This window comes from Phascolarctos cinereus, unplaced genomic scaffold (assembly GCF_003287225.1).
Source record: "Phascolarctos cinereus isolate Bilbo 61053 unplaced genomic scaffold, phaCin_HiC Scaffold_726;HRSCAF=1367, whole genome shotgun sequence".
NCBI lineage: Eukaryota > Metazoa > Chordata > Mammalia > Diprotodontia > Phascolarctidae > Phascolarctos > Phascolarctos cinereus.
In genome coordinates, this window is record NW_027556098.1 from 113,255,476 (window position 1) to 113,269,360 (window position 13,885).

The window sequence follows — 13,885 nt, forward strand, 5'->3', positions numbered from 1 at the left end:
TAGATTAAAAGTTAATTGGAAACTAAATAATCTAATCCTAAAGAAGAGTGCGTCAAAAAACAAATCATAGAAACATTAATAATTTCATTAAAGAGAATGACATGCCAAAATTTATGGAATATAGATCAAAGCATGCTTTTTAAACTTTCTTTATTTTTCTTGGGGTTTTTTTTGTGTGTGGGGGGCTTCTGTTTTCTTTTGTAACATGGCTAATATGGAAATATGTTGTATATGACTGCACATGTATAATCTACACTAAATTGCTGTGAATGAGGGGGTAGGGAAGAGAGAGAGAAAATTTGGAACTCAAAATTTTAAAAAAGCAATATTAGAAAATTTTTACATGTAATTTGAAAAAAATATAAAAATTTCCAAAAGATCCAACCAAAACCTTACTCTAAATCACTGCAGCTTACAACTATGAACACTCAGATGGAATAAAAAAAAAAAAAACAATCAGGAACTCGAAAGTATCACAATCCCTACCATGATATTATCTGGTGGTAAACCATACTAGTGCCTGTTGTACAAAGAAGGGAATACATCCTTCCTTTCTTCTGCTCCTCACAGCTAATATGCTTTCAATAATTAAGACACTACTCCTTTACAGAGCCATGCCATTTGAGTAGGTGCAGAAATGTCTAATGTCACTTCCTCAGTCACAGTGCCCTATTAGAATAGTTACTGCTTCCTTTAGTTCATAAATGTTGTGAGTCCTTACAAAGGGGATCCAAAATATTGATGCCAAATGTCTTCTAATGATTCTGATGTTCCCATCCTGCCTTCAGAGTTGACATGGCTGGCCCTGAAGTCAGGAGGACCTGAGTTCAAATCCGGCCTCAGACTAAAACACTTGACACTTACTAGCTGTGTGACCCTGGGCAAGTCACTTAACCCCAAATGCCTAAAAAAAAGAAAAAAATTTGGGAGGCAGCTAGGTGGTGCAGTGGATAGAGCACCGGCCCTGGATTCAGGAGGACCTGAGTTCAAATGCAGCCTCAGACACATAACACTTACTAGCTGTGTGACCCTGGGCAAGTCACTTTAACCCCATTGCCTAACCAAGAAGAAAAAAAAAACACAGAGTAGACATGGCAATGCCACACCAGTACATCTACATTTTGGACCTTATCTGTGGCGTTAGCTATTTATTAGCATAAACTCACCTTAGTTCAATTCCATAATTCTCTGTAAAGACTAAATTTTGTACTAAAAATGAGAGAGTTGGAGTAGATGATCTCCTGCTCTAATATCCTGTGGTTATGTTTCACACTTCTAACCCTAGATAAATAACTTTCCCTAATTAATGACAGTTTTGTAATTTAAAAAAGGTATACTCATAATTCTCATTACCTGCTCTTTCATTCAAAGGTGTCCAGAACAAGGGTTTTTACCTTAGGGTCAATGGATCCCCAAGAATGCCTGTACAGATTTCAGGGGATCCATAAATTTAGATGAGAAAAAACTACATCTTAATTTCAATATAATTTGTTTCTCTTGTAACCCTTCTTTTATTTAATGCATTTAAAAACATTATTCTGAGAAGGGGTCCATAAGCTTCACCAGATTGTCAAAAAGGTCCATGACCAAAAAAAAAATTAAGAACCCATGCTCTAGAGACCAGCAAATTAAGATATTAGGATATTTGGCTGAAGTGTGATAATGGTGATGGGGAAGATACAATACAACTTACTACAAAATCAACCCAACCCATTCCATTCCATCTCATTTTTCCCTTCCCCTCCCCTTACCTGAAAGGCCTTCATGGGCTTTGCTAACAAGGTATCACCCTGATTGCTCTGCATTATCATCTTCACATCTGATTTGGCCAGATTTACGATCTGTAGAAAGCTCTCTCTGTCAGCTGGCTTGGCTGGAGCCATTTTCTAAGGATAGGAGATTTTTGTCAGAGAATACACTCATGGTACTCTTTAGATAGATCAAAACTCAGCCCTGACCCCATCAGTCTGCCCATCCAAGGAACACTAACCCCATGGGAAACAACCTTTGAATAATTCTTCATTCATCTCTTCCCTTCAACCCTCTTTCCCCCATCCTCCAACATTCCACCATCCAATTTAACACCAAGTAATAGTCATTCTTTCTCCACTAGATTTCTTAGATTCATTTCTTCCTTCTCCACTTCCTGTCCTTACCCACACCTCCCTAAGGAATTTGCCTTGTTCTGAACCTCTATTGGGCCCATAGAGCCTCCCACATTCTGTGTAAAGCCATCTTTTAAATCAAGAGATCAATTCCATGTTTGCACACAAAGGAAGATGGAGGGGATAAGAAGGGCCAGTAAGGTTGTATAGGAGACATCTAAATTTTTTTCGAATTTGACTTTTGTTGCACTTCACCCTCACCTGAAGGGCTCTTATGATCTAAAGGACTCTAGTAACTTCTTTCAGTGGTGTCTCATTTCTGCCCTTCACCTAAAGCCTAGAAAATGTATCTCCTAGGGGGCAGCTAGGTGGCACAATGGATAGAGCATCGGCCCTGAAGTCGGGAGGACCTGAGTTCAAATCCGGCCTCGGACCAAACACTTAATACTTACTAGCTGTGTGACCCTGGGCAAGTCACTTAACCCCAATTGCCTAAAAGCAAAAAAATAAAAATTTTTTAAAAAAAAGAAAGAAAATATATCTCCTGTGGGAAGCCCAATAGGATAAACACTAAAACACTTACTAGCAAGCACACTGGCTGTAATGTGCCAAAGGGAAGGTTTATTTGAAAAAGAACAGCTATTATCATGTGCACAGGAAAATTCTAGTCATCCAAAATACTATAGCAACTCACCACAAGTACTGCTTATTATTTTTTATAGTCCAAAAGTTTAGTTCATGAAAAAGTCCCCAGTGGCAGGCAGGCCTGGGGAGAAATTGTAAAGGAGTTTGTCTTGGGCAGCTAGGTAGCACAGTGCATAGAGTGCTGAGCTTGGAGTCACCTTCCTGAGTTTAAATCTGGCCTTAGACACTTACTAGCTGTGTGTCCCTGGGCAAGTCACTTAACCCTGTTGGCCTCGGTTTGTTTATCTGTAAAATGAGCTGGATAAGGAAATGGCAAACCACTCAAGTATCTTTGTCAAAAAAAAAAAACCCAAATGGGGTCACAGAGTTGGATAGGACTGAACAACATTGCCTCAAGCACCCAAAAATCCTTTATTCTTTCCTTCTGTCACTCAGGTCACTTCCTTACTACTTTGACCTTAGGAAATGAGTAATTTGAGATTGTCTATTTTTTAAAAAATCAAGAAAGCATGTGAATTTTATTCACCCTCAAGTATAAATTACTTGTACTAGCTTAAAAGTGTCAAGGAGCAAGATCGAAGCCCAGTCTTAGAGAGGTAATGATGTCACTTCAATCATCAGTCTGCAGTCAGAAGAGATCATTTGGAACAGGAAGCCCTTTTGCACACTGCTGAAACCACAGAACCTTCCTCTGGAGGCTCGTTAGGCACTCCTTAGCACTTTCCTTCCGCATAATGTCATTTTAATGTGTACAATATCAGCTCTTCTCTGCTGCCAGAAGCCCTGTCTTTGGGTCTCGGAGTATCTAAATTAAGGTTTCCCAGGAAACACTGCTTTGCACCTGTTGCTTCCATTTCCCAGCTCTCCTCATAGGATTCCACTTGGGAAATCAGCCTGTGACCTAGCCAGGGATTAGTTCTTTTAATCCATGCTAAATTCTCTCAGCAAATTCACCTTTTAGGAAAGACTGCTCTGACAATGGGGTTCTAGAGCCAGGGCTCTGCCTCTTCAGGTTATCATCAGATTTTAGCTTCATTACCTCTAAATATAGCATTTACACCCTGGAGGCCTTTGTGCTGTTAGCCAAAGTGGTATATCGTACTTCTTTTTTTCTAACTTCAGGTCTAGATTTCTCTGAGTTTGTGATTGTCACAAACTCTTTTCTCAGGGTTAGTTACCAAGCCTTAATGCCTCAGCCTAGCCATTCAACAACCTTGCTATAGGTTTGGGCATCCACTCTCCAAGGCACTCTGCCTAAGCTGTTTATTGGCTGGAAAAGTCATTTCATTGGGTCCCAATATTATTCTCATTTGGCAACAGGTAGCCATAATGACATTACCTTTATCATGGACATGTGCCAAGTAGAGCAAACCGCTCCTACACCTCTACCATCACCTCCACTCCTACGTGAAGTTAATTTCCAAGTATATTCCTTATAATGGGTATCATATTTCATGACTTCTCAATGGGTGGAGGAGGGGTGCGAGGAGGGAGATAATTTGGAACTGAAAATAAAAATCAAAAAAATTCCAAGAACATTTCTCAAACGTTATGCCCTACTCTCAGTTCCCTAACTGGAATTATATGATGATAAGATTTTCTGTGCAGCCTGGTTCTCATATTTTAATCTTCATGGTTTGTTAATTCTCTTCTTAAAAAAAAAATCAAATATGATCTTAGTTTCCTCTATAAACATAGACTCCTTAGTTTTTACAAAGCATTTAGAAACCTGAACAGAGATGTAATCAAGAGCATAAGCATAGGATGGATGAGGCATGATTTTGAGTGAAAAAGATATGGTTGTTTCAGTAGACAGTTTGAATTTAGAAAACAAAAATAATGGCAGAAGTTCCCAAGAAGAAGATTTTGGTTCAATGTAATAATAAAAATAAAACTTTTAAAAATTAGAGCCGTCTGAAAACTAGAATGGTGATAGTGGCTTCCCCATTCTTATGGGTCCTCAGGCTGATTCCTGGTTGAGTACTTCTTAAGGATGCTGTAGAAATGAATGCCATTCATGTAAAAACATGACCAGATGACCACTGAGGTCTCTTCCGATGTCAAGAGTCTATGAGAGTTTTACCTATAAATCCTAAAATAATAAGGTTCACTTGTATCTTCTTGGACTATAGGAACCCTTGACCTGGAGTCTAGATCCCAGAGGACCATAAATGACCAATTAGAAGACTGAAAACTGAATAGGGTGAATCACTGGTCCTTTTGTTTGAACGTAAATAGAAATAACAATAACAAAACCATTTATTTTGGCTTTTGATGGAATTGTTATGACAATCTAAAATTAATATACTTGCAATTTACTTCTCTCTAAATTTCTTCTAGTTCTAAAGATCTATGATTCTGTGTGATTTCACTTTTCTTTGGGCAACCTGTAACTGCTTCCTCTATGGGGAAGAGAGGTATTGTGTACCAAGATGCTCTGCTTGTTCATTCTGTTCTGAGATCCTACCATTTTATTCATAAAATATCACTTTAAAGTCAGACCCACATGTATCTGAGTGAAAGACTAAGATGTCTATATAAAGCCTCATGAAATTGCTTTGTTTTTTTTCCTTCTGGATCCAAGCCTGTGACACCCCAAAGTTGCCATTAATAGGACATGTGATTTTCAAATGTTTCCTTTTCTGGACCTCTGCTCTTCAACTGTAAAATCAGGGGATTGTACTAGATGACTTTTCACGTCCTTTACAATTCTAAATGTATATTGTTAAAATAGCTTCCTTCCAAATACTAGTTTTCCAATACCTGTTTTTTCCTGCTTTCTAAAACTACCAGGTTGTTGAAACACTTTTTGTGTCACTTTTCCAAACATTTATCCAGGCAAAAGAATCCTTGGCATTTGCCTATCGATTCTTCAACAAAACTAGAAGGCCTGGAACCTATTATGATGCCTTTTTAGTGTCCCTGGGGCTAAATGTATTTTATAAATGCATTTTGAGTGATTGACATAGAGATTAGCTAACAATCATTTATTGACCAAAGGTCAAGGGGAAGAAGGGGGGGGTCCCCATACCAGTAAGACTTTTAAAAGTTAGTGTAACCCACAAGATTGATAACATTAAGTTCTGACTCCAGAACTTGGAATATGTATTGGGGGTGGGGATGCAGGGAGGTAAACTGGTGTCAGAGTCAGGAAGAATGAGATTCAACTCCCACCTCTGATATACCCTGGCTGCGTGCCCCTTGGTAAGTTATTTTATTTCTCGATGCACTATGTAGAGCTCTAAGACCATAAATTGCATAGAAGTCTCTGGTCTTATTTGGTAGAGTTTCCTCGCTGGGAGTTCCCTATACCAATGAAATAAAAATTCTCATCTCCTCTCCCTCCCCTCCATCCTGGGTTAAAAAAAAAAGTGTGGTTGTATAGGCTGGAAGGTACAGTTTCTTGGTTTTTCTTCTTTACAAATAGTGGGTACTTCATTTCAACAAACACCTTTGATGAAGAGGTAGTCCTTGTCCTTTTCTTTGCCAAGTTAATTCTACTACTTGTGTTCTTGATCTAATCTTCTCCTATCTTCTTCAGGAGCTTGTCACCTCAACAATTTCATCTCATCTTCAAACTTTCCTTATCCATTGGCTTCTTTCTTACACCTATAAAAGTGTTCAGATATCCTCCATCTTTAAAAACCTTCACTTGATCCTGTCATTCCCTAAATCTATGGTCCTGTATCTTTTCTCCTTTTCAGAGGCAAACTTCTAGAAAGGGTTGGATATACTTGTTACCACTACTTCTCACTTCCCACTCACTTTTTAACTCCTTTCAGTCTGGCTTCCAACCTCACTACTCAGTTTAAACTGATTTCTCCAAGGTCCTCAATGATTTTCACTGCTAAAACCAAAGACTTTTTCTCATTTCTCATTCTACTTTACTTCTCTGTAGCTTTTGATACTGTTTATGATGCTATCTTCCTTGGACACATTCTTCCCTTTTCTTCCATGACATTTACCAACCATGTGACTCTAAGCAATTCACTTAACCTCTGCTGGCCTCAGTTCCCTCAAATGTAGAATGGGGATAATGATAGCATCTACCTCCCTAGGGGATTGTGAGGATCAAATGAGATCATATTTGTAAAGCACTTAACACAGTGCCTGGCACATAGTAGATGCTACATAAATGCTCATCCCCTTCCATCCTCCTTTTTCCTCTTACAAGTCTTACCATTTCTTTCTCTGTCTCCTTTACTATTATCTTTGCCCTCCCTCCCTAAGTATGGCAGTCCCTCAAGGCTCTGCTCTGGACCCTCTTCGCTTTTGTCTCCCTTCAAAGAATACTTCAAAAGAACATTGGTGAGCTCTTAATTTCCCACGGATACAGCGATCATTTTATGCAGACTCTCAGATATATTTATCCAGCACTAATCTCTCTCAACTCCAAGACATCTCAAATTCAATATGTCCAAAATGTAGCTCATTATATTCCGCCTCCCAGCCTAGACCCATTCGTTTTTCCTCCAAAATTCTTTTTTTTCTGTATTTTTGTTGACAGTATCACTCTCCTTCAATTAACCCAAGTTTTCAATCTTAGAGTCACACTCAACTCTTTCTGTCTCACATCCCCTCGTATTCAATTGTCTTGTAGATAGTATCACCACAATATCTCTCACATTCTTCCCCTTCTTTCTATTCGCATATCCTCTACCCTGTCCTCACCTCTCACTTGGAGTACTTCAATAGCCTTCTAATTGAGTCTCCTTGCCTCCAATCTCTCTCTCCTCTCTTGTCTGTCCTCCACAAGAATGCTATATTGATATCCCTAAAATGCATATATAAACTCCCCCTCATCCCAATAAAAAATTTTCATTGGCTTCCTTATTGCCTCTAGAGTGAAATATAAATTGTTCATCCTGGCAATTAAAGTCCTTCATAATTTGGCTCCTACTTATCATTATGGTAATTTCATATTATCCCCCTTCACACGTCCTCCATTACAATCTAAATTTTCTACTTGCTTGTTCACCTAAAAGAACATGGAATTTCCCATGTCCATGCCTTTGTTCAAGTTCACAATGGATTCTGTCCTCACTTTCTCCCCACAGAATTCCAGGCTTCCATAAAAAGCATAGATCAGGCACCACTCATTATATGAATTCTTTCCTAATGCCCATAGTTATTAAATCTCAATCTTTCTCTCCCTCTCCTTCCTCCATCTCTCCTCTATCCCCCCTCTCTCCTCTGTCACCCCTCTTTTCTCTCTCCTTTACCTCTTCTCTCTTTCCTTTGTCTCTTCTCTCTTTTTCCTCTCTGCTCTCTCTCTCCGCCTTCTCTCCTGTCACCCCTTTCTCTCTTCTTTCCCTCCTCTCTTCCTCTCCTCTCTCTCTTTTCTCCCTCTTTCCCCCCTCTGCCCTCCTCCTCTTCCTCCCCATCTCAATCACTTTGTGTTATTTTCCATATACTTTGTATTTACTTACTTGTATACATGTTATATACCTTAAGTAGATAGATATAAGCTTCCTGAAGACAGACTGTTTCATTTTTGTCTTTGCATCTCCTAGATACACTGCTGTACCTAGAATAATGCCTCCTCATATAGCACACGCTTAATAAATGTTTAATTGAATTGTTGACTTTATTAAGCATCAACTTTGTGCAAAGCACTGGGAATAATGACCAAAAAAATGAAACAATTTCTCACCTCAAGGAGCTTACACTCTGTCGATTGCTTCATTTTTTTATTCCCTACCACATTTAAACTGAAAAAAAGTTTATTTCTAGCAATGCCTCTCCCTTCTACTACTACTCCCACTTCAAAGTTCATTTATTTAGGCAAAAGAGCTCCTCTTAGCCCTAGAGAAATTCTCAGTACTTTGAAGACACTGCCTTTTGGAAATACAGAGAATGAATTTCAGGTGTTCAGCTCTGGTCCTGGCTTTACCATTAATACCAACTCTAGTTGTACTCTCAAAGTGACCCCCATTGTGGTGACACTAACAAAGAGTAGGGAGAGAGGTATGAAATAATTCAGACCTTGCTACCAGGAGCAATTCCTACCATATAGAATTTCCCCTTGTCTTAATAGAAAGAGGAAGAAGTGCTGGGACAGGACTATACCAGTATTGCTGCAAGACTAGGAAGACTCTGAAGGGATTTGGCGGGGAGGGATCAAACAGTTAACAGCAGTAGCTGCAGAGGAAAAGCAGCAGCAAGCACATGTTCCTATTTCAAGTTTCCGTAAAAATTACTCAAACCCTGTGCCATATTATCATCTTTTCCCAGAAAAAAAAAAAAAAGAAAATATATAGGGTTCTATGGCCACAACTCAGACTCCTACTTTTAATCCCTCTTTCTCTCATACACATAATTTACATCCATAGATTCGCTCTATATATATATATATATATATATATATATATATAATATATATATATATATTATTATATATATATTATATATATAATATATTATATATATATTATATATATATAATATATATATATATATATATATATATATATATATATACACACACACACACCTCTCCACATCCATAAATGCACCAGCACATGCAGCCCCAAATATGAGATATGACTATAAAATAAGATTGAATTTTAAGCAATCATACTGGTACTTATATACCCAAAGGAGTGCTGTTCACTTCAAAGCAGGAAATTGTTAATGGCCCTGCCATTGCTCAAAACATTTTCCAGACTCCTCTTTTGAAATTGCCTTCAAAGCTACTTTATGAGCCACAAGAAAAACAATCAATCTAGCTACTTTATAGTCACACCTTGTCTTTTGACACCACATATCATTACCCTATTTGATCACCCACCTTATTCACCAGACTTGGCTCCAAATGACTTTTAGCCATTTCTAAAACTCAAATCCACTTTCAAAGGACAAAGATTTGTCACCGATGAGGATATTCAAAAGAATGTACTGCAGGCTCTGAAGGCAATTCCAAAAGAGTTCAAAAAAATTTTTTTATGTTGGAATAAGTATATAGCCTCCTAAGGTGACTATTTCAAAGAGGGCAATACTCATTTGGATGTGTAAGTTCTGTTATATTTGTTTTTAAAAAATCAATCAGATTATTTTGTACGTATGCACACATGCATGGAAGAAGGAAAGAAAAATAAGAGAAGGAATAAAAGAAATTGGAGCCTGGTTAGATGGGTCAGTAATACAGGCTGATAAGGAGAAGATATAGAGACATCAAGGTGGACATCATTATGAAAGACAGTGTGGGTGAACAACCACTTGATTGATGTTAGTGTTAAAACACAACTATCATAACAGAACAGTTTGAATGGCATACCCTAATCTCATTGTTATTATACTTCAATTGATTGATGATATAATTGGAACTGGCACTTCCTCCACTGGTGCAGTCTGCCACCTATCCACACTTTGATCACATGAAATTCTTCCATCTCTTTCCACGAAATTCTCCAAAGGAAAAATGTGCTAGAGGCCCTCCTTCGATTCTTTCACGATTTTGTGAATATCAGGGCAGTATTTGGGCTGTCCATCTGTTTTCCCAAACTCAAGTGACATGACCAGCTTACTTTCTTTTCCAGTCATTCAGTTTTCTTAAACAATGTGAATAAAGGAATTGTTTCATTGCATGTCCAAAGTCATCAAGCAACTGATCAACTCATGGGACAGTCATTTTGTTTTTATTATTATTAACAACAATAATATGGTAATAATTTACTTAGTATGATTGGGGAATTAGATATTTGCAAGTTAATTTTCCAGATAACTGAAGTTTTATCTTTTTTTTTTTTTGCACTGATGTGATATGGAGGTTAAGTCTAACAATTTTTAAAAGAAAAATGTCTTAAAAGTATTTCACACTTCCCCATCTCCTTGGATGGAATACATTGAACATAGTTTAACATTGTCTTGATAAGTCAGAGGCATCATTATGTGTATCAATTATTATAAAATATTATAGTTGTTATTCTAGATAGAGTTGGCATAAGAATAAATAATTATAGGATCTCAGATCTTGAAGGGATGATAGAGAATATCTAGCAAAACTACTATATTCTACAAATGAGAAAACTGAGATCCAGAGAATTAAATTATTTGCCACTGGGAAGAATGATCCTTAGAGATACTCTGAAACTTGCTTTCTTTTTTAAAAAAAAAAAAATCCCTTCAGTCAGCTTGATTGTTCATCATTGGCATATTTCTCATAATTTTTTCAGAAAATATGAATCTTAAGGAATATTTACCTAGCCACAAAGTAAAGCATAGATTAGAAAAGGGAGACAAGTTAGGAGGCAATTAAAATGGTTGAGTAATGAGGTATAGGAGTGTGAATTAGGGTTTTGGGAGCCCAGAGGCCAGAAAGGAAGGGACAGTGGTGAGAAGTTAAAGGAAAAAGTGACAGACTTCGCAACTAATTGGAAGAGGTAGAGTAGAGAGAAGGAAGAGACAGAGATGACTAGAGTTTTGAGCTTAAATGATTGAAAGAATGTGGTACACATAACATTTATAAAGGTGAAGAGGAGGTCGTTTGGGATGAATCTTAGGATATAGGGAAGTTTGTAGCGCATCTAATAAGACTTGAGATGCAGCCTTTGAGAACTATTTTTGTTGGTTAAAGAGACCCAAGAAATGGCCATTGGCATTTAGGATGTTATTAAGGGACCTCTAGGAGAACTATTTCAGTAGACTGCTGGATCAGAAGCCATATTGCAAGTGTGTTGGACAGAGTAGATAGTGAGGAAATGGAGGCATTTGGTATAGACTGTTTAGTCTAGAAAAGTAGATATGAAATAAAGACAAGAAATAGGGATGGTAACTATAGCGTTCATCAAGTTAGGAGAGATATATGTTTGCAAGAAGGATTAAAGATGTTTCAGGGATTTCAGACAACTGAGGGGGAACAAAAAGGTATAGGAGTTGATATGATCAAGAGTACAGGTAGAGGAAGAAAGGAAGAGAGAATGAGTGCAAAAAAAGAGATGGATACAAGTGGACAGAAGGAAAGAGAGGAAAGATCATAGAACCTAAGAGCGGGTGAGATTTCAGAAGCCTTTACGTGACCAAGATTCCCTTCCACAGTTTCTGTAACAGTGACCCCCCAGCTTTTGCTTGAAGATCTCTAAAACCACCTCCTGGAGGCAGCCCGATTCGGGATTGCTCTGCAAGGAAGGTTACCCTTATGTTGGCCTTTTAAAATGTTCTACCTGTTGTTCCCAGTTCTGCCCTCCAGAGACAAGCAGAACAAATCCCTTAGTCAACATGACGATCCTTCAGACGTTTGAATGGAGCGTACAGTATCCTTTAAGTCTTCTCTTTTACAGTCTAAACATCCTCAGTCTCTTCAGCTGATCCTTGCATTGCATATTCTGCAGGCCTCTCAACATCTTGGTCACGCTCTTCTAGACACACTCAAGCTAGTCTATGTCTTTCCTGTGGCGCCCAGAACTGACTGACACAGTACTGCTGATGTGTCCTGACAAGGGCTGAATATATCACAACTGTTATTTCCCTTGTTCTTTATGCTATGCTTCTATCAATGCAACTTAGGATAGCATTCCATTTTTTGGCCGCATGTCCCACTTTTGACTCATACTGGGTTTGCAGATCACTAAAATACCCAGACTCCCTTTTTGTTGTGGGGCAATTGGGATTAAGTGACTTACCCAGAGTCACACAGCTAGTGAGTGTTATGTGTCTGAGGTCACATTTGAACTCAGGTCCTCCTGACTCCCGGGCCAGTGCTCTATCCACAGCACCACCTAGCTGCCCTGCCCAGACCTTTTTCATAGGAATTGTCATCTAGCCTTCCTTTCCCTATACTGTATTTGTGAAATTGATTTTTGAAACTTAAGATTTTATATTTATTTTTAATAATCATAATCTTATTCAACTCAACCCATCTTAACAACCTGTTACTATCTTTTTTAAATCTGGACTCTGTTATCCAACATGCTCACTATCCTTCTATGCTTCATTTGTAAATCTGACAAGCATGCCATCTAGGTCTTCACCAAAGTCACTAATTATTGAATATAGCACAGCACCAAGAACAGATCCCAGAGGCCTTCCACTGGAAACTTCCAAGTTGACCTCAAATAACCATTAATAACAGCTCTTTGCTCTGGTCATTAATCAGATCTAAACGCATTTAACTGTACTATCATTCAACCCATGTTTCTTCATCTTCTGCTCAAGAATATTGTGCGACACTTTGTCAAATGCTTTGCTTAATTGAAGTGTTCTATGTCTGTAGCATTCCCCTAATTACTCTATCAAACAAGGAAATGAGATTAGTCTAATACTCACTATTCTTGAGGAAATCATACTTGCTTTTAGTGATTACTGCTTTTCTAAGGGCTCACTAACTATTCCATTAATAATTCTCTATAATTCTGTTCTATAATTTTGCCAAAAATGGTTGAGCTTACTGCTCTATAGTCTACAAACTCTCCCCTCTTACTTTCTTTAAAAATGAAGACATTTGTCTTTTCTATTTCTGTGCATTTTTCCCATTCTCCAAGATCTTGCAACAATTACATCTGTCAAGTCATTCAGAACCCAAGGAAATAATTCTTTAGGACCTTGTTAACTTGAACTTATTAAGGAAAGCTAGATGCCTCACTAATCTTTGGACTCTGCTGCCTGCTAACTTTTTTTTGGTCTATCCTTCGCAGTCTAAAGAGCATTCAAAGAAAACAGAAGCAAAATCATATTTGAGCAGTTCTATATTTTCATCATCAGTTATTTTTCTACCTGGATCCATCCCTGGTGGTCTTGATTTGCATTATAAAATAGGAAGCAAGGGGAAGCTAGGTGGCACAGTGGTTAGAGTACTGCCCCTGAAGTCAGGAGGACTTGAGTTCAAATCTGGCCTCAGGCACATAACACTCACTTAGCTGTGTGACTCTGGGCAAGTCACTTAACCCCAATTGCCTCACCCCTCCCCCAAAAAAGGAAGTAAAACGTCCTCTGATCTTTTTGCTCATAAAAGATACTTTATAACAACATATAAGATATATATGGATATAGATATGCCATATGCCATGTCTAAGAGATATCTAGGAGATCTAGTAAATTAAACAAACATTTATTGAGTGCTTAATCTGAAGTAATGTTCTAAGGACTAAAGAGGACAAAATCTCTGAAGGAAAAAAATGGAAAGAGATAAGAGAAGATTT

General features: G+C 38.0%; 1 protein-coding gene across 1 annotated transcript in view; it reads right to left on the reverse strand.

Moving 5' to 3' along the window:
* The window catches only part of LOC110208093 (solute carrier family 15 member 2-like), a 96,306-nt gene that overhangs the window by 18,536 nt on the left and 63,885 nt on the right, over nucleotides 1-13,885 (reverse strand). Inside the window, 1 exon segment of the mRNA XM_020985912.1 lies at nucleotides 1,752-1,886. Within this exon segment, the coding sequence (XP_020841571.1) occupies nucleotides 1,752-1,886 (135 nt within the window).